General features: G+C 41.4%; 1 protein-coding gene across 1 annotated transcript; it reads left to right on the forward strand.

The window, feature by feature from the left end:
• Positions 1 to 3,272: 3,272 nt before the first annotated feature.
• Positions 3,273 to 5,123, forward strand: LOC147612201 (mogroside I-E synthase-like). Its single transcript, XM_086784091.1, has one exon. The coding sequence runs from the start codon at positions 3,371 to 3,373 to the stop codon at positions 4,841 to 4,843; it is 1,473 nt and encodes a 490-aa protein (XP_086640217.1). The 5' UTR covers positions 3,273 to 3,370; the 3' UTR covers positions 4,844 to 5,123.
• The last annotated feature ends 15,407 nt before the right edge of the window (positions 5,124 to 20,530 follow it).

Raw genomic sequence — 20,530 nt, forward strand, 5'->3', positions numbered from 1 at the left:
CCACAGACCCTCCCACATTAGCACAGCTTCAAAATCAAGATCCACATATCATTCAGATACTCACCAAATTAAGAAGCCCACACCACTGCCCTGTACACAATAGATTCACCATAAAAGATAATATGCTTTACTTCATACACAAAGGTCAACATCCTAGATTTTATGTCCTTAAAGCTTTAGAGCATTATTACATAGAATACTTTCACCAGCACCCCCTATTTAGCCACTTAGGGTTCCACAAAGTATTGCACAACCTTAGAGCACAGTATTACTGACCCAACATGCGGTCTATAATCTCCAATCACCTTCAAACAATGCATCCTACCCTTGTCCCTCCATGCTTACCAAACAGCCGTACATGACTCACCAAAGATCAGCCCTTTCTAAGCCCTATATGGGAGAGATCCAGTTTACCCCCCACAGCTCACAACCGTACAGTGCAACCCAAAGATGCAGGTTGCCATAGATTGGTACGCACACCTTTCAATCGTCCAAACGAGCAACCCTGCAGACCAACCTACACAAAGCCCAGTGTAGAGATAGAAGAAGCACTATGATGATGGCCGCACCCTCAGAACATACCAGCTCGCAGGCAGCCTCTACTACCCCGTCCGCAAACAGGGTCTAAGCGAATCCTTCATGCACCAGGTCCATACACACAGTGCAGAAACAGCTACAAACTAACACATACCTTCTACAGCATGACCTCGAACACATGCACTACAACCCATGTGGTAAGGATGAAGCCATACTTTATTCGTTACACTCATGACTCAGAGACTCATAACTTTCATGACTAAGTGACACAGCATGAATCATGAATCAGGAGGGATCTATGGTTGGAAAGAGGCGTCGCGATCGGCATTTGATCAACACCATTAGATTCTCAAGTGAACTACAAGTGAATTGCGGGTAAACTAGGGGTGAACTCACGAGGTAAACTAGGGAAACATTTTCTAGTAAGAAAGTGAACTAGGGACCAAAATATTAAATTTAAAAACACTCTCCTGGAAAGTATAGCGTAGTGGTTAGATGTTGAAAGCTTGAGAACGGATGGTTCAAAGTTCGAATCCTCTTTTGCATTGAGCTCAACCCCTCCAAAATTTTCTAAGTCCCCAAAATCCCCATGGTATACCCTGAGTTCACCCTTAGTTCACCCCTAGTTCACTTGCACGACGGGAATCCAACGGTCTAGATTAAGCAAGATCGCGACGCCTCTTTTCAGTCTTAGATCCCTCCTAATTCATAATGTGTCATTTAGTCCCATGGTCCACAACCTGACAAGCAAATTCAGACATAAGCCACCATCCAACATCCGACATCCAAACACACGTGCCCACATGTGCTCATTAAAGGGAGGAGGTGTGGCGGGTCTAGAGTAGCTGGGCACGTCATCAACCAACTGGTAGCAGAGTCGAACCAGAACACAATTGAAGTCATCAGTCCATGGGTGGGGACCGGTTCTAGAGTTAACTGTATATTTCTAGTCTCTCCTATCTTATGGTCTACACGTAGCTAATAACATAAACGTAGCATTAGGTACGTTACAATATAATGATGGATTTCTTTTATTTGGTCATGTTTATTATAGATATTTGTTGGTGTAGTATAAAGGCCATCCCATAGAAGAGGCCAACGTCTCCCTGATCATGCCCTCACCGCTTATCTATCTTTAATTACATCTTACAGAGATACTCAGATACTCACCCATAATACTTCTGTGACAAAACTGAGGATAGTTTCTTTTCACCTGTGAGGCATGTTATGAGAGGAGTAATTCATAGAATCTTTATTCCCATGTTTTCCATGTAGGGCTAGGTCCAGGTTGATGGTGGTCAACCACTCATGGTCGATCCATCTTATCTAAATGAAACTAAATGAACCTCTTTAGTCACCAAACTGATGGAGATGTTGCTCTGAATAGATGAAGACACGTTTTTGAAAGATGGAAAAGACATAAATTAGGTGGTCTACATGAAAAGACATAAATTAGGTGGTCTACATGAAAATTCACCATTGGTACAAAAAGGTGTCTGGAGGTGACTAATTCACCTTCTCCATAGGTGGAAACCTATGTAAGAGAACATGAGTGCTTTTTAGGAAAATTAAACTGTGTTGAGACATTTACGCTATCCCATGTTAAGGGTCTACTATTTGCGAAAGACTCAATTATATTTTCACAAAACTTGACATCGGGAACACTAACACAAAAACTAACATCAGGAACACTAACACAAAGAGAATATGAAAGAGGTTAAGGAGAGTTAAACCTCCTACTTCCACCTCACAAACCCATTGCAACCACCAGGTCCAATCATCCAATTGTGGTGTAAGGGCTAAATAATAAAAAGTATATGCATGAACCATTTAGCCGTTGTGAAAGGCCACGTAAGAGTGCCAACAAGCAAAACAAAGGTGTGCACGCAGCGGCTATATTTCTTTAATTTGGATCATCCATTGTGTCATATCTAATTCTGTGAAGACAAGCACACTCAGATCTTTGAAGTGTTCCCACATATAATGTGGCCTAGAACTATTCACAGTCATTCACGAGCTACAATAGAATAAGGTGAGAGACTCCACAATAAATTGCCTTAAGTGGGGGAGGACACAGAGAGAGAGAGAGAGAGAGAGAGAGAGAGAGAGAGAGAGAGAGAGAGAGAGAGACGGCGGGGGGAGGAAACGGTGTGAAAAACAAACTTTTTTTCTAAGCAGTGGAACAACGGATGACCTCTAAGCTCAATTGGTTTTTATTGAAAAAATATATAGATTAGTCGATTTTTTCACAAATGTGAATATTTAAATTCATATTTTTTTCTAACCCTGGATGACCTCTAGACTTAATCATTTTTTATTGAAAATGTATAGATTTGTCGGTTTTACAACTAATTTTTCAAAAAAGTGAATATTTAAATTCAAGGCTAGTCAGAAATAGACTAGTTTTTCTCAATTTGAGCTATGAAAATTAAACTAAAGGACTTTTTTTTTTCTAACATTGGGAGGAAAATAGCCCAAAAAGGATCCTTTGACAGTAAGCTCTTAAAGAGGTAAGGGGTCCATTATACAACCATAAATTGTTGTAACCTTGCGTTCAAACTTCCTCTTTGACTTTGACTTGAAAAGTAGTGCACAAAATCAAAGTCAACGGAAAGGCTTACCTTGAGTTGCAAGGCACATGTGAAAAATACTCGGAGAACGAAAAGATCAATTGAACTCTTTAAAAGAAATCATAAAAGTGGCCACCAAGGCTCTCAAAGTCCTCGTGTTCTAGTGGAAGACCTCTTGTCTTGTATTATTATAATAATTATCTTTCGCTCAATAAAGAAGTAAGCTAAGCCTCTTGATTTTTGCAAAGGTCGACATCCCCACCATGGAAAACGTCCCTGCCCTCCCTCACATTGTGGTGTTTCCTTACCCGGCGCAGGGCCACATCAATCCGGGCTTGCAATTCTCGCAGCTGCTGGCTTCGTCGCTGGGCCTCTGCACAGTGACCTTCGTCAACACCACCCACAACATAGCCCAGCTGCGGGCGGCCAATGTGGATCCGGGCCCCTCCATTCGCTTAGAAGCTCTGGCGGACGATGGGCAGCACGGAGATGGCCCCGGCTTCTTCATGGCCACTGAGCAAATGGGCGGCTTGCTTGAGAACCTTCTCATGAAGCTGCTCAGCCGCGGCGGCGCCCAGGATTGGCCCCCGCCCGTCTGCATAGTGACGGACGTGTTCCTGGGCTGGGCCCAAGACGTCGCTGACAAGCTCGGACTTCCCAGATTCATCCTCTTCACCCCTCCTGCCGCTACCCTTGTGCTGATGCTCTGCGTCCCCGACATGATCCAGCAGGGGCGATTGCCTTGCAGCGCAGCACCGGAGGCGCAAGCGCGGCCGCTAAACCTTCCTGGCCTCACGCCCACGTTGCTTCTCTCCGATGCCCCCTCCCACCTCCTCCTTGACCCCTCCGCCTTCATGTTCGGCTACTTCCACCGCCACTGCCAGCGCATTCCCCACGCCGCCGCCGTCCTCCTCAACACCTTCTACGAGCTCGAGAGCCCGGCACTAGATGCCGCCCGAGACCTGCTTGGGCCCTTCCCCAACCAGTGGGCCGAAACGCTACAGAAGCACCTGCCGCACAGAGTGATACCTGTGGGTCCATTGCTGCCCTCTAAAATCTTCGACGAACATAGAGAGTCCAATTCCGCCGTACTGAGGGCGCGCGGGGCGGAAGACGAGCGGTGCTTGCAGTGGCTGGAAAGGCAGGCGCCTTCCTCGGTGGTTTATGTGTCCTTCGGCAGCATGGCTGAGCTTTCTTGCGAGCAGATTCGCGAATTGGCCCTGGGACTGGAAGCTAGCGGTAAGCCCTTTCTGTGGGTGGTGCGTGGCCCGAGCGCAGGCCATCTGCCGTCGGGCTTCGCCGACCGGATGGAGGCAGCACACGGGCTGGTGGTGTCGTGGGCGCCGCAGCTGGACGTCCTCTCGCACCCCTCCACCGCCCTCTTCCTCTCCCATTGCGGCTGGAACTCCACTATGGAAGGCCTCTGCGCGGGCGTTGCAATTCTGGGCTGGCCCGTGTTTGCAGAGCAGAAAATGAATTGTAGGTTCCTGGTGGACCAGCTAAAGGTTGCCATGGAATTCCGAAAAGGCGAGGCGGGCGTTGTGGGCAAGGAGGAGGTGGAGAGGGTGGTGAGGGAGGCGCTAGCGACAGAGCAGGGACGAGCGACGAGGAGGCGGGCAGGAGAGATCCGGGGACGGGCGAGAAAGGCGGTTTCCGATGGAGGCTCTTCACACGAAAACGTGAAAGCTTTCGCGGCGGTGCTGGCTTCGCTTCAAGCAAGACGTTTTACCGGTTGAGAATGTCAAAGCTTTCCTTCTTCAGTTGGAGTGAATTTTTAAGGAGACTTTGTGAATTCACCTGTTCACATGAAAATGTCAAAGCATGTTGGTGCTCTCTTTTTGGCCAGACGACATCCTCTTGAATAAATGACTCTATTCACCACTCCTTACCTTTCTTTTAACAAGCATTTATCTGTACCTCTTCCCTCTCATCCCGCAAATCAAGTCATTTGAATAGAAACGTTATCATGGTCCCATGTCAACTTCAAAAGAATCAAACAATGAAAGAGGCCTTAAAAGTTTACACATGCAAATGCATGCACAGTATTGCGAGAGAGAGAGAGAGAGAGAGAGATGGTTCAAACATAACCCATGCCAAAACAAGGTTTCACTCCACATTTGAGATCATGTATTGGTGAAATTTGGATCATGGACTTAACTGAATGAAGTGGATAAAATTCTAGTTCACCCCACCCCCGCTCCCCCCTTTTCTCTATGTTTTGAGCTTTTAAAGACTTCCTTATGTAAATATATGCCTAAACTTTTTTCATGTGTTAATTAATCAAAATAATTGAATGAATCTTAGGTCACAAGAAAAAATGGGAGATTTTTGTTAAGGTTTAAGGTAAGTGGCTTTTGCTATTTTTGGAAAGTTTGACAAATCGTGAACTAGTCTATGCACGAACACACACACACACACACACACACACACACACTCTCTCTCTCTCTCTCTCTCTCTCTCTCTTTCTTTTACTTGTTTTGTGGAGTGTCCCCGGAGGAGAAAGGTTGTTGCCTTATCCTCCTAGCTATTTTCCCCACCTCAAGTCTCTCTTGAGCCCAAATGTATATTTCACTACCATGAAATAACTAACTTTAGACTCTATATGGAAAATGACATCCATTTAGAGATTGGCTTTTAAGGGGATATGGATCTTTTGGGAGATATTCTTACAATGCATTCCTAATCACTTGTGGCAAGGATGGGATACACATAATCATGGACGAGTATTGCTTCCTCCTAGAGTTTTCAAGATGTTGGTAAGTAATAGAATCCGGTTCATCTCCCTACTTGGCCTATGCAAAGCTCAAGTCTATTAGCTTTAGTATCTAATATCAAACTTGGCCAACGATGGTGGAACAACAAACTCGCAAGTATTTGGAGGATTTTTCTGCATTACATGTTATTCAACACTACATGGCCGTGAGAAAGCATCTAAGGTTGAGTGTTTGGGCTTTATTTATTTCAAGCAGAGTGAAATGTGTGATGCAATACCCTTGTGGACATATGCTTTTTATAACTCCATTAGGCAAAAATAAATCTTATATTAAACTCTCATGCTTAATTTTAAGTAGCCCTCCTCGAGATTGGCACACACCTAATAAGGCAATTAAAGGGCATCACATAATAAACTAGTACCCCTCCTCGAGATTGACACATACAATTAAAGGGCATTACATAATAAACTAGTACCCCTCCTCGAGATTGACACATAATAATAACTAGAAAGATTACTCCAAACCCAAATAATTCGAGTAATAACGTGCTAAAGAAGTCTTGAAAGAGTCATGAAACTTCGTAGAAGAATCCACCGTCAAGTTTTGTCCACTTGCTGAAATTTTGCTTTTGTAGAGCTCCCTCTTTTTTTTCTTTTTTTTCTTGGTGGAGAATGAAGACTTTTGGAGCTTGCAAAAATATAAACTTTTTAGCTTGTGAAATACAAAAGTTTAAAAAAAAAAGCTTATATTGGGTATAAGCTTTTAAAGCTTATAGTAATAGGCTTTGAAGTTTATAAAGCTTAGTAATTTTTGCTTTTTAAAGCTTCTTCATGGCTATTTAAACCTGCCGGTTGTGAGATGGACAGAAAAAAAAAACCTCCATGTAACCATCTGTGATTCGCGCTGCTCGTCGATGGAGGAAGAGAGAGATTTTTTTTTTAAAAGCTTAAGCTTTTAAGATTAGGCTTTGAAATGTTTTTTTATTTTTTAAAAAAACTTGACCTAGAAATAAGTGCACAGCGCGATAACAGTCCAAGGAAGAAGAAAAAACGCATTACGCCTCACAACCGTCCACTATAGAAAAATTCGATGATGAAGCACCTTCAAAAGTGAAAGTAGAGTAATAATCTCCATCCCTTGCTCAATCAATCCATATGGTTGAATTACCAATTGGTGAAAGATTGAAGAAAATCACTTTTTCAAGAAGAGGGTGGTTTTTGGGTTCTCAGAATTGGTTTTGGGAGTAAAGGTGACATGAATTACTAGCCTTTGATCTAGTTCTTCATCCAATGGCCCAGAAAATTCCCATAAAGGTTACAACCTTTTTACAAGAGTCCTTAAGCTTTTTCTTCTTTATCATAAAATTCCCATAAACCTTACAACCTTTTTACAAGAGTCCTTAAGCTTTTTCTTCTTTATCATGTGGATTTTTGTGAGCTTCTCTCTATTTTTCAAGTGTAAGTACCTATATATATATAATACCACTGTCATGGGACCTCATGTACTTCTTCAAGAATTAATCAAATTCACTTATACATCAAGGAACGAAGCATAGAGTTGAATCATACATCAAGGAACGAAGCATAGAGTTGAATCAAATTGATAAGATTAAACCATAAAATAAAACATGAGATAGAGTAACCATCCCCATCAACACACTATTAGGTGCAATCTCCCCCCATGCATGCAGCTCCCACTTTCATGAAATGAGTATTTTGAGAATTGTATTCAAAATATAGCCCAAGGAGCTAATAATAGTTGTGCATATAAAATAGGGCTTGCTTTTCTAGTTTTACAAAAATAACTCAAGCACTAGAGCTTGTTCACACAATAAGTGTAAAATAACCAAAACTCTTCTAACACATGTGCTAGTAATATAGCAACACCATGCACAAACGTGTATAAATAGTATGTACAATCATTTGGGACATAGCCAACAAAATAATACGAAGTAATAATAATTCGAGTTGATTTAGACAAGATCTTCCATGTGCGACATACGCACTGCTCATCACCTATCTCACAAAACGAAACACATTAGTTGTTCCAATTAATTGCTATCTCCACAATTAATCCCAATATGAAATGTTGATAGGCAAAAACACAACATACACTCACCACTTGTTACACTTCGATGAGAGTTTCATTATACACATCATCTAGCATGGCAAGTCATTTGCACAAACCACTTGGTACACTTCGACCGTGTGTAGTTGTCTAGCGTAGTCCACTTGTTTCACTTTGACCACACACAGTCTTCAAGCATGGCACTAGTTACACTTCAACAACATACACCCGTCAAGTATGGTCTCAAGATATATCAATAACACTAGGTAACCAGTATTTAATGTTGGGTCACCAATGATAGCAATTCACTAGCATGGCACAGTAACGTCCAGGCATCCCCGTTCAGCTAAATGGTGGACATTATGTAACAAGTTGATATTTTTATGGATGTGAAAAACTATAGTTTTTTTAACATTATCTAAGTTAAGCATATTTGGGATTCTTTGAAACACATTATGAAGTTTGATAGCCTCCTTGTTGATGGAGCATGGTGATTTTCTAATGACTCTTTGTGGCAAAACCATTTGAGTTTTTGACAATCGAAAAACGAAACTAAGTTTTTCAGAGAGTTGAATTTGAGCTTATATGGCCTTTTTGGCACACATGATTAAGTAAGATGATCATGTAAATGCATTTTTGGCATGCCAACTTGTGATGTGAAAAACTAGAGTTTAGTTTTTCATGACGTGAAAAACAAGAGTTTTTCACAGTGAACCAACTCCATTCTTGTTGGAGTGGAGACAAAGATAGCAAAACACGGTGGACTTATGCTGGCAAAGCCAACACAAGGTCAGGACAAGGCACTTAAGGGATCTTGACACAAATGCAAGCAAGTAGAGATGGAGAGAAGCACAACACTCAAAGTAAATTGTTGAGAATTAGTGAAGTATAAGTGAAGTGACATGATAAGGTTACACACGCTCGGGGGGAAAAAAACCTCCTGAAAAGGGAAAAAGTGCCCCCTCCCATTATTAGCATATATCCACACATCACTACTATATAAATGGCCAAAAAGACATATACTCCTCTCCTCAATCCATATGAAGGGTGCCAACTTTACATGCAAACACATTTTCAGCCATAGAAACAAAGTGTCTAATGCATATAAAAACCTCGGCCTTTACTTTTAACAATGGATACACCCAGGGCGCCTCGAGTAGTCCATCAATAAAATTCACAAAGTAGAGATACCCCCATCGATGGTGTCTTCGTAGGACCACATATACATCACTATGTACAAGTTGGAATTTTTGGACAGCCCTTACTGATCCATCTTTCAGGAATGACGTGCATTACATCTTGCCCAAAATGTATCCCTCACATACATGTTTTACAGGGGCCTTAAGATTTGGTAACTCTGACACCATCTCTTTCCTTTTAAGGTGTAATAAATTACCAAAATTTAAGTGACCAAAGTGAGCATGCCATAGCTCTACGTCACTCATAGCATGTGTGGCAGTGAACAAGCATTATGTGTCAATCTCTCATACATGTGCAACCTGTAAAGCCCATGTCTTAGAGTACCAAATACCATAATGATGTCTCCATCACTCTAGCCATAAGCTATACACCCGTCAATTATGACCACTAAGCCTATCCTAGCAATGGCAAAGACTAACGGCAAGTTGTTTTTAATGCCTGGCACAATTAAGACTTCTGAAAAAGTGATTTTTCTACCATTTACAGTAATGAGAACAACCTTACCAACTCCTTTCACTATATATGAGGAGTTATTTGCATATGTGAGTGTGCCTCCTTGAGGAGAAGTCTCAAGGGAGGAAAACAAATCACGCTGAGAAGTAATGTGCTTACAGCACCGCTATCAAAATACTAGACATGCTAATTTGTCATTGGCAGGGTCATAATTACAGTGCATAATGAATGCCTAAACATCCTATGTATAGTTTGCTGAATCTTTCTTTTTACCACTTGGTGTGTGTTGATGTATCAATCACAACCACAACTGACTCTTCTTCTTCTCCTTCTCTAGTTCTTTTTCTGCACTTTATTGACATAATGGCATTGCTTTTGACAATAGTTGCATTTATCTTTCTTCTTAGACTTATCACCCACCTTTTTGGCATCCTTACTAGAAGATTGGGTCGATTCTGCCTTTGTCTTATAGCCACCCTGATCCTTTGGCTTAAAGCCGCCTTGAGAAAAGGCTTTACCTTTATCTTTTTGATTGGTAGTAAATGCTTGATCTACCACACATATACTAGTTTGGTTTTGGCTATTGGAAGTGAATGCATGATCTACCACATGCATACTAGTTTGGTTTTGGCTATTGGAAGTGAATGCCTGATCTACCACATGCATACTAGTTTGGTTTTGACTAGTAGTGAATGCTTGATCTCCCACACGCATACTAGTTCAATTTTGCACTTATCTTCTTGACTGATAGTAAATGCTTGATCTACCACATGCATACTAGTTTGGTTTTGAATGGCAGAGTGAATGCATGATCTCCCACACATATACTAGTTTAGTTTTACTAGGTTTTCTCTCTTCTTGCAGGAGCAATGAAACCAACTCATTAAATATAAGGACATTGGGATTACCCTATATCATGAGCCAAAGTGTGGATGCAAAACCTTGGTATAGATCTAGTAAAGTTGTGACAATAGTAGACACCAATAATATGTTTGTTAAGCCTCATCAATACATGCAAGCTGCTCCCTCAGATCTTTAAAACTTGTGAGAAACTCATCCATTAAATCTCCCTTATTCATATGTCTACACACCAAATGCTATTGTAGTGTAGAAAACCCAAAATTGAACAAAGAAAGTTCAAATTGACACTCTCTCAAGATGAGCTCGAGATGTCTATGAAAATGTTATAGCATGAAAATGAGTCCTAAAATACACTCAAAATGCGCAAAAATACTATAGGGTATACCACACACACACACACACAGATGCAACAAGCAAGTAAGATGTAAAGAAGCACACCATTTCAAAGTAGATTGACGAGAAGCACACCATTTCAAAGTAGATTGACAAGAGAATAAGTAACATGATAAGGTCACTTACACACACTCATAAAAATGTGTACACACGCTGGAGGAAAAACCCTCCTAAAGAGGGAAAAAGTACCTTGGCCCCCCATTAATTCTTTTTGGCAATTTATTAGTTTTTGGACGCCAAACATCAAGCTCAAGTGTGTCATAAAAAAATATAGTTTTTCACGATGCTAAAACTTCTTCTTCTTCTTCTTCTTCTAAATGTTGATTGATCTTGACACTGAATAAGTAGTGTAAGGATGGTAAACTGATTCAAGCTCAGGTGTGCACTTGAAAAACCAAGGTAATTTTTCATGACATATAAAATTAGATGATGTTAAGACTTCTTCCCTTTCTAAATGTTGACCGATCTTGACATTCAACAAGTTACATAGAAGTGGTAGATAAGTCTTTTTGATGTTTCTTCTATGATTGATATTAACATGAAAAACTAAGGTATTTTTTCATGTTTTGAAAAAACAGAGTTTATCATAGTGCTAAGTTCTTAGGGAAATGATTATTTGAGATGCGAAATTATCCCCCTATAATATCATTTTTTCTTAATCACCATCTTTATGTCTTTCTTACTAATGGCATGAAAAAATAGTTTATTTTTTTATGGTTGTGAATTTACATCCAGGTTCACCCCATATCAAAATGGGATTGTAGAAAGGAAAAATGGGTGGGGAAGAATATTTTTTTCAATTAATTCAAGGGACTATTTGAGAGAGCATGGGATAAAGAGGCAGTTTTTACATGCAGATTCACCTTTGCAACAAAATGGGATTGCAAAATTTTCCCCTACATGTGCTTTATCCTTGCATGTGCACATTGAGATGCATCATCATTTTGTGAGGGACAAGAGAACATGATGTAGATTTGGTTTATGTTAGCACTCAAAATCAAGTGGTTGACATCTTCGCAAAGGCATTGGATACATAGCACATTAAGATGCATTATCATTTTATGAGGGAGAAGAGTAGGTGATGTGGATTTAGTTTATGTTAGCAGTGAGAATAAAGTGGTTGACATCTTCACACAGGCATTGGATATAGATATGGATACAGATAAAGCACATTGAGATGCATTATCATTTTGTGAGGGAGAAGAGCAAGTGATGTGGATTTGGTTTTTGTCAGCACTTAGAATCAATTGGTTGATGTTAAACAATCCTAAAATGGGATTGATCATGGTGATAGACATAGATTAAGCAACATAATTAAGGTGGATTATACCACACTAAGAAATCCATGAGAGAGAGAGAGAGAGAGATTGCACACTCAAGACACAAGCTCTATTGCATATTACAAATGAACCATATAATGATATAGGCTTTCTAGCCTTATCCCACTTTACATATCATCCATGTGGCAACTCCTTTTCCACTCTTTTGGTCAACACTCACACACCATTCAATATTACATGTGGCATTCTTATCTTGCACCTCTAGGGTGCTTTCCCACACACGCATACCTAAGCTTACATATTTCAACACCCCCTCTTAAGCAAGGTGTTCTCACTCACCCATCAATGTAGCATTGCACAACCGCAATTGCTACCTCTCAACACTCCCCCTCAATGATACATTGGAGTGTCCATCAAACAAACATGTGTGCGCGTGTCTACCATCTTAGACACCAAGTCCATTTTGAGCCGACTCACTCACAGCAGAACCACTGAGTCCAATTTGAACGTAGAAGTTCAGGTGGGAACCAACCCATGCACATGCACCTCACACGTGCATCGCTCATGCACACACGCTCATGCACACATTACAACAACCATTTTGAGCTTCTCGGTGAGCTCGGGTAGGGCAACGCTCATACCAATGTGGGTGATTACAAAATATTCTCATTTTGAGCTTCAAGCTTGGGTACGATTACCCATCTCATAATCATGGGTGAAAAAAAAATACAATGCCAGGCAGCGAACCCAAGTGAGTGTGTGTGAACAAGCTTTAACCCTGACTCTACTACCGAAGCCGAGCAGCGAACCCAAGTGAGTGTGTGTGAACAAGCTTTAACCCTAACTCTTGTGTGAATGGATGCTTAGTTAAAGGCTTTCAAAACTCAATATTTCAACAATTAAATTCTTTTCCATTGTTGAATACGAACGTGGTAGCTTGTAGCAGCTTGCAACGTGCCAAAATCAACTAGCTTCTCTACATGCCCACACGGCTTCTGTGCACAACACGCCACAATCAGCGCTATAATATTTGCAAGTTGCTTTGTGAAACTCGGGACCCACACCTGTGAGAACGATATGTGTAGCACCTTCAATGCTTTGTCATCTTCTCCATGAGGCCTTCAATTTGTAATTTCTTCTGAATGCACTTCTTTATTGTATAACCAGACCCACTAGAGCTGGTCTTTGTCTTTTCGCCGACACTAGCTGGTCTTCGTCTTCTCGATCGAGCACAAGTTGTTGTGTTGCCCTCTGCAAAAAACTGCATGCTCAGCTCTCTGCTCCATATGCTGCTGCACTCCTGTTGTCATAGCTGCATCTGTTGCTCCATAGGCTTCTTTGTAGCCTTCTTGCCATAGAAAAAATGCCCTCTGTCATCTTTCATGCTGCCGGTTTTCTCCAACTCACCATCGCCCATAGCTGTCCGTCTGTTGCTATTGTGTTTAATAGCGATCTCCAATCTACCACTTTGTTGCCGCCATCAACTCTCTACTGATGGTTCTTGCAATTTACCAAGAATACAAGCTTGCATGTGATATCATCTTCTTCACGGACTACTATACCAAAGTTTCCATGGAGACCTTTTATACGGCGCCCTTGTGCTAAGTCCTTGTATCGCTTTTGTTTTGTTGTTTTGCTACCCTTCTATGCCATATGCTTCATCCTTCAAGCTTTTACTTTGAGGCTTCATATATCAAGTTGACCTCTTGGCTGGAGTATCCATCTTTCACAAGCTTTCTTTCTTTAACCTGCTGGTCATCAATATGACCATCATTGTGCCCTTCTTAGCTCCAAGCTATGTAGCCTCCTTGGACTTAGCTAGACATGCTCGATCTATGCTGCCTTATGAGCTTCTATGATTGGTACCCTTGTTGGCTTCTCCTTAGAAGCATTAGTTCTGTTGCATACGTTGCCCTCGCACACCTCCAATTTGAGGTTCAAATAGCCTCATATAAGACTTCAATACATCAAGTTCCTAGTTGCACCCTCTTGATGAAGCTCCATCATTGAGCTTTCAAATACTCTCTCTCTCTCTCTCTCTAATTTCATGCATTGCCTCCCTTTGAGGCATCCAAACACATGAATGTGTAGCCAAATCCATGGCCACTAAGCCATCTATGGCTTCTTCTTACTGGTAGAGAAGAGGACCTTTCCTCTTCTCAAGCTTTCTTTCCAAGCTCTCTAACTGTGCACCCTTTTGTGCACTACCAATGTGCTTCCTCCCTTCTTGAAGCACTCAACCATACTTTCTTCCAAGTGAAAACAATCACATGCTCAACCTTCTTAAGCATATTCCATCAAATTTCTTGCAGCAATAGTGCCTCCCATTGAAGCACTCTCCATGTGCCCAACCAAGATGAGCACCAAAACAACATTTGCAACCAATAAATTGAAATGGAACTTGCAACAACAACCATACCATATCTTGAGATACCATTGTCTCCTTGGCAGCTTCCTTGTTGACATTGAAGACTCCATAGCCTTCATAATTGATGAAAACTTCATTTTCAACTTCCATGATGATGAGTAGGCTTTCCATGTTGCAAAACTTCCATTTGCAACTCTCTTGGGCAACTTCTATGCAACCTCCTTGTTGCAAATCTTCTCTGAAACTTGAGAATGGCAGCTCCAAATCTCTCTCAAATCCTCACAAATGCAAATCTAGATGATAATATGAGTGTGCTTAATTGTTTTCATAATAAACTAAAAATAATGCTTAATCAATGAACTCATAACCAAGAAAAACTATACATAGATATTCACCATGACCAAGAGCCCACCCAAGCTCTGATACTATGTTAAACAATCCTAAAATGGGATTGATCATGGTGATAGACATAGATTAAGTAACATAATTAAGGTGGATTATACCACACTAAGAACTCTATGAGAGAGAGAGAGAGAGAGAGAGAGAGAGAGAGAGAGAGAGATTGCACACTCAAGAACACAAGCTCTATTGCATATTACAAAAATGAACCATACAATGATATAGGCTTTCTAGCCTTATCCCACTTTACATATCATCCATGTGGCAACTCCTTTTCCACTCTCTTGGTTAATACTCACACACCATTCAATATTATATGTGGCATTCTTATCTTGCTACAATATCTTGCACCTTTAGGGTGCTTTCCCACACACATATAGACTAAGCTTACATATTTCAACACCCCCTCTTAAGAGAGGTATTCTCACTCACCCATCAATGTAGCATAAGGAATTAGGTATAGAGACTTAGAAGCTTACTTGGAGTGCAGGGTATGGAGTTGAGCTTAAGGGGAAGTGTTGAGATATTGAGCTTGATTAGTGAGGATATAGATGACATGCTAGGATGATACCTCCACACTTATAACATGTGTTAATCCCATTTTGGATTAACATATATGCTCCTCCATTTGAGGACATTAATAAGTGTCATACAAAGGCACCATAAAAGTTATACATTATGAGATATTGGCCACCCAATGCCTTATTTAAGTAAGTTTTAGGCACCCAAGTGTGAATAAGGGCCAATTGTATATAAGGAATTTTCTCACTGAATGGACACAATCCCCCTTTATGCTATTGAGAGCTCTTGCTTTTGTCTTAAGAGAGAGAGATTGAGAGACAACATTCTAGCACTTGTGCCTCCTCTATACTTGTATGTTGCATGCTTGTGTGTTGAGGAGTGAGAGAGAGTGATTGCCTTATGTGGTGGTGTGAGCGACTCTACGGTGACAGCATGGAGGTGGAGCTTGGAGGATTAGAGTTTCTCAAGTGAGCTTGGAGACCTCAAGGGACACAAGTTCAAAGAAATGGTAAGTGCCCTACGACAGTTGTGTTCTATTGCTCTTCCCTAAGGTCAATGCATTGAGTTCCCTCTTGGAGGTGAATGCATTGAGTTCCCTCTTGGAGGTGAGGTAGCCCATAACATTTTTGGTGCCACTGCCAAGGAAACAGCTTTGTTTCTTCCATCCTCTTTGAGTTTCAGCTCCCATTACATAAGATTTCATCATTGCCTTTGCATTCTGGTAGTGCATTGCGTAGGAAATGAATGGATAAGATTTGAGTGGAAGTGAAAAATTGTGAGAAATTGGTTCTTTTTGTTGTGTATTTGTGTGGTGGAGTGGTCTTCGAAGAGGGCTCCATTGTTTTTTCTAGTCAATTTTGATGTTTGCATCACCAGAATCGTTAACGTGAACGAGCAGGGTGGTGTTCTGTTTTTCTTTCTTTCTTCAAAAATTTATAAAAATTATAAAAATAAGGAGCCATTGATTGTGCCTTGAACTCGTATTACATTACTTATGTGTGGCACAATCATCTTGGAAGCATTTGGATAAGGATTTTGCATCTAAATTCACCTCAATCGTCGTGCGGGAATCTCCCGGGTGAAACTGCAGGAGACCGTTTCACGACGTGAAATGTTTTCTACAACTTCACGGTGTGAAACGCTCCTGGCATCAATGCCATGATTAGCACTGCAATTCACGAGATTACCTTGCCAAAAATAGGTAGCCTTATCCCATGACACCTTTGACACCATGGGTCTAACAAAATTAAGAATCGTGCATTAGCATAAAACATTCACAACGTGAAGTATTTTAGAGCATTTCACGACGTGAACTGATTACATTTCATGATGTGAAACAATTTCATTTCACGATGTGAACTATTTCGGAGCCCTTCACGGCGCGTGAACCATTTTCATTTCACGATGTGAAACCTTTTCCCTTCATGGCATGAACTATTTTTACAATTTCATGCCTTAATCAAATTTAACTCACGAACCTGGTATTCTCAGGTTGAGGTTAAGGAAGTTCTTGAGACCAGTGGAAATCATAACAAGGTAACGTGGATTTCTAAGTCCAAAGAAAAAAATTTAAACACGTGAAAGTGTAGAAAATCATTCATGACGTGAACAATTTTCTGACATTTCACACTGTGAACTATTCTCTGCAATCTCACGGCCTCATAAACAAGTCGACAGTATCTGACCAGAATTTAATTGGGGCAGAAAAATAGCTTATTAAATCATACTCACATGCACTTGAGGTCTAGAAATCTCATCGGAGACGACCGCACTCCTGATGATAGTGCATCAAAACACCCAGGATCTTCCTATCAAAAGAGTGTAGGTTCAAGCCACTCAAGTAAGCACTCAATTCAATGTCTTAAGGAATCTGACCACCATCAAAACTAGTAGTGAGGAATCCATGGAAGAAGGGCTGCGATACACTGGGTTTGGGGAAAAGGAGAAATCACCCTCCCCTACTACCAGATTCAGCAGTATCATTGATATAGCCCATGTATTTTTTGGTCTCAAAACGAGCAATGATGAAGAGGCGCAATCTTCTGCGGGCATGGGTTTGTCAACCAGTGCTGGACTTGGTCCAAGGCAAGAAGTACCTATCCAACCTTCAAATTCAAGGCTGTCAAACACTGGCACCCCCCGAATGAGAAGAGAGCTCCTCTGCCTGGTTCTCTCCGGCGTTCTTCCAGAGTTACAGGGAAACAAATTCATGAGGGCAACATGTTTGTTAATTATGCTATTATGTCCTCTATCATTAATGGTTCTTCAGATCCCACTTCTATGGATGAGGCTCTTTCACATGAGCCTCGGCATCGTGCTATGTAAGCAGATCTGGATGCTAGGTGAATGGAATGGCACTTGGATTTTGGTGCCTAGGCCACTGCAGCGTAAGGTGATTAGTGTGCGTTGGATATTCAAATCAAAGTTCTGAGCTGATGGCACAAGGCGAGGTTGGTTGCCAAGGGTTATGCTCAGCACCCTGGAGTTGACTTCGATGAGACCTTCGCTCCAACGGCCATGATGACTACCATTTGCACCGTTCTTGCTCTCTTATAGGTCATCATAGATGGCCCGTATTCCATATGGACATCAAGTCGGCTTTCCTGAATGGAGAGCTTACACGGGAGGTTTATGTTAATCATCATCGGGATTTGTTGTTCCAGAGGCAAACAGGATCAGGTGTATCGATTGAAGAAGGCTTTATATGGTTTGAAGCAGGCTCCACGGGCTTGGTACTAGCGGATTAATGAGTTCTTTCAGAAGCTCGGCCTTAGCGTTCTCATGCAGATTCGAACCTCTATATCCTCCTTGAGAGGGGGTTGTTTATTTGTCATTGTGGTTTATGTTGATGACCTCATCTTTACAGGTTCTTATTCAGTGAGGATCTGTTCTACCATGAATGCTTTGGAGACAGAGTTTGAGATGATAGATCTTGGCCTTCTGCATTATTTTCTTGGCTTTGAGATTTGGCAAACCTCGAAGGGCATTTTCTTCTCTCAACAAAAGTACACACAGGAAATTCTCAATAGATTTCAGATGACTGGGTGCAGTATCTTCTCCTATGGATATTAGTGAGAAGCTTTCTCTTGATGCTTCTCCAGGGACTAATCAAGGAAAGTATCGGGTTCTCGTCGGTTGTTTGGTTTGGTTGACCTACTCCCGATTGGACATATGTTTCGTAGTTAGTTTATTGAGTTCTTTCTCATCCAAACCCCATCAGTAGCATTTGCGGTGTGCTCTCAGAGTTCTTCGGTATGTGGCACTCTGGACTTTGGCATCTTCTATGGCCAAGGTTGCACTCTTGTTGGATGGTCTAATTCTCAGATTGGGCTGGAGATCCAGATACTTGGCATTCGACCACTGGTTATATTTTTACACTTGGGTCTGGAGCCATTTCATGGAGCAGTAAAAAGCAACCTACTGTGGTGCTTTCCTCTACTACAGAGGCGGAGTATCGTGCGGTTTGTTATGCTGTATGTGAGGCGATTAGGTTGCGGAGATTATTGGAGGAACTTGGTTGTCCTCCTGCCAAATCTACTCTTCTTTGGTGTGACAATCAGATTTGCATCGCCATCGCCAAGAACCCTGTGTTTCATGCTCGTACAAAACACATTGAGATACAGTATGACTATGTTCGTGAACGGGTTGTTGGAGATTTGCATTTGGAGTATTGTCCTTCAACAGAGAATGCTGCAGATTTGTTCACCAAGCCGGTTTCATCGCGAGTTTTTGCCCATTTTTGATGTCCTTTTGGTCCCTTTTGTATGGCCCTTAATTGTGGACTGGCCACCCCTTTTTTCATATTTTTCTGGGATTTTTCCCAGCTCATTTGGTATTTTACTACTCGGCCAGCTCATTTGCTCCAGTCAGCCGCATATTCAATCCTAGTCGGCCACGACTCCTCACCTGTAAATAGGTTGGGAGGGCTGGCCTCTTCCTTTTCATTAAATCTTGTACATATTTTGCTCCCTCACTTATGAGACTATCTATGTCTCTTTCTTGGGACTGTTTTGCTTTAGTATATTCAGTATAGTTGCTCCATATCTTTCACTGTCTTGCACTATCTATTTAGCACACTCTAGTGCCCCTTTGCTTTTGCTCTATGCACTCTTTCAATGTGGACCTCAACGCCAAATTAGAACAAGCAAAAGAGAAGCATTAGAAAGAGGTTACCCACACAAAGGATCTCACTACACTTCATGCACAAGAAATACAGGAGTTCCAAGCCAATGCTAGGCTAAAGAAGAAGATTTGCAATGCCAAATCCAATAGCTAACAACACAGCTAAAGGCAGAGGAGGAAAGGGCAACCCATTTACAGCACGAAAGGGAACAAACAAACAAGGCCCATGTAGAAAAGATTAGAGCACTTAATTAAACAATAAGTGCAAGCCAGGCTAAAGTACAAAGAAAAGAGTTAGCACACCAAGAGAGGCGATGGAGCAGCTTACACAACAAACTACATGACATTCAGAGGCTAGCTGCCCAAAGGCTCAAGCAGATCACCGAAGCTCAGGAAAGAGAAGCAATGGCCAGGCGGGCCCAAGATGACGCAACCAGAAGATTCAAAGAATTAGATGCTACAAGGATGGTCAGGGAAATGACAATTTCAAACCTCCTTAGCAATACTAACTCCCGTCTATAAGAGTTAGAGCGTTGAATGACTGGTGGTCCAAGATAGAAGTCAGCGGGCCAGAGCCTCATGATAATCTTCGCCTCCTCCTTGAGTGCGCCTTCGAGTTGGGTCAGCTCTGCTAGTAACTCCTCGGGCCCCTCCTCCAACTCCTACCTTGTTTTTGTCTACACTAACACTCTCTCTACTTCAATATAACATAAATCTGTCGGAAGATATAGGCCTAGGAGAACTAACCCTAATTAAACAAAATACTTAAAGAGATGCTGATCCTACCATAATAATGGGAATTTTGCAAGAGACTTAGTATTAACTAATCCCTAAGACATCTCTTTCTATGCTCTACATCCTATAGTGCTAAACCTTCGTAGTAGTTGGTGTTGCGTTCTCCAAAATTTAGAAATTTTAGACAAAGTGTCAAAAAATTAGACCTGTTTGTCCCAAATGACATTCCAGAGACGCCCACCAACTACGAGGTAGTAGCACATAGTTACCAATGGATTATTAGTCATGGGTGGCTAGAAGTATATAACA

Source organism: Cibotium barometz, chromosome 46 (genome assembly GCF_041138505.1).
Source record: "Cibotium barometz isolate CiBa-2024 chromosome 46, ASM4113850v1, whole genome shotgun sequence".
In the NCBI taxonomy this organism is placed as follows: Eukaryota; Viridiplantae; Streptophyta; class Polypodiopsida; order Cyatheales; family Cibotiaceae; genus Cibotium; species Cibotium barometz.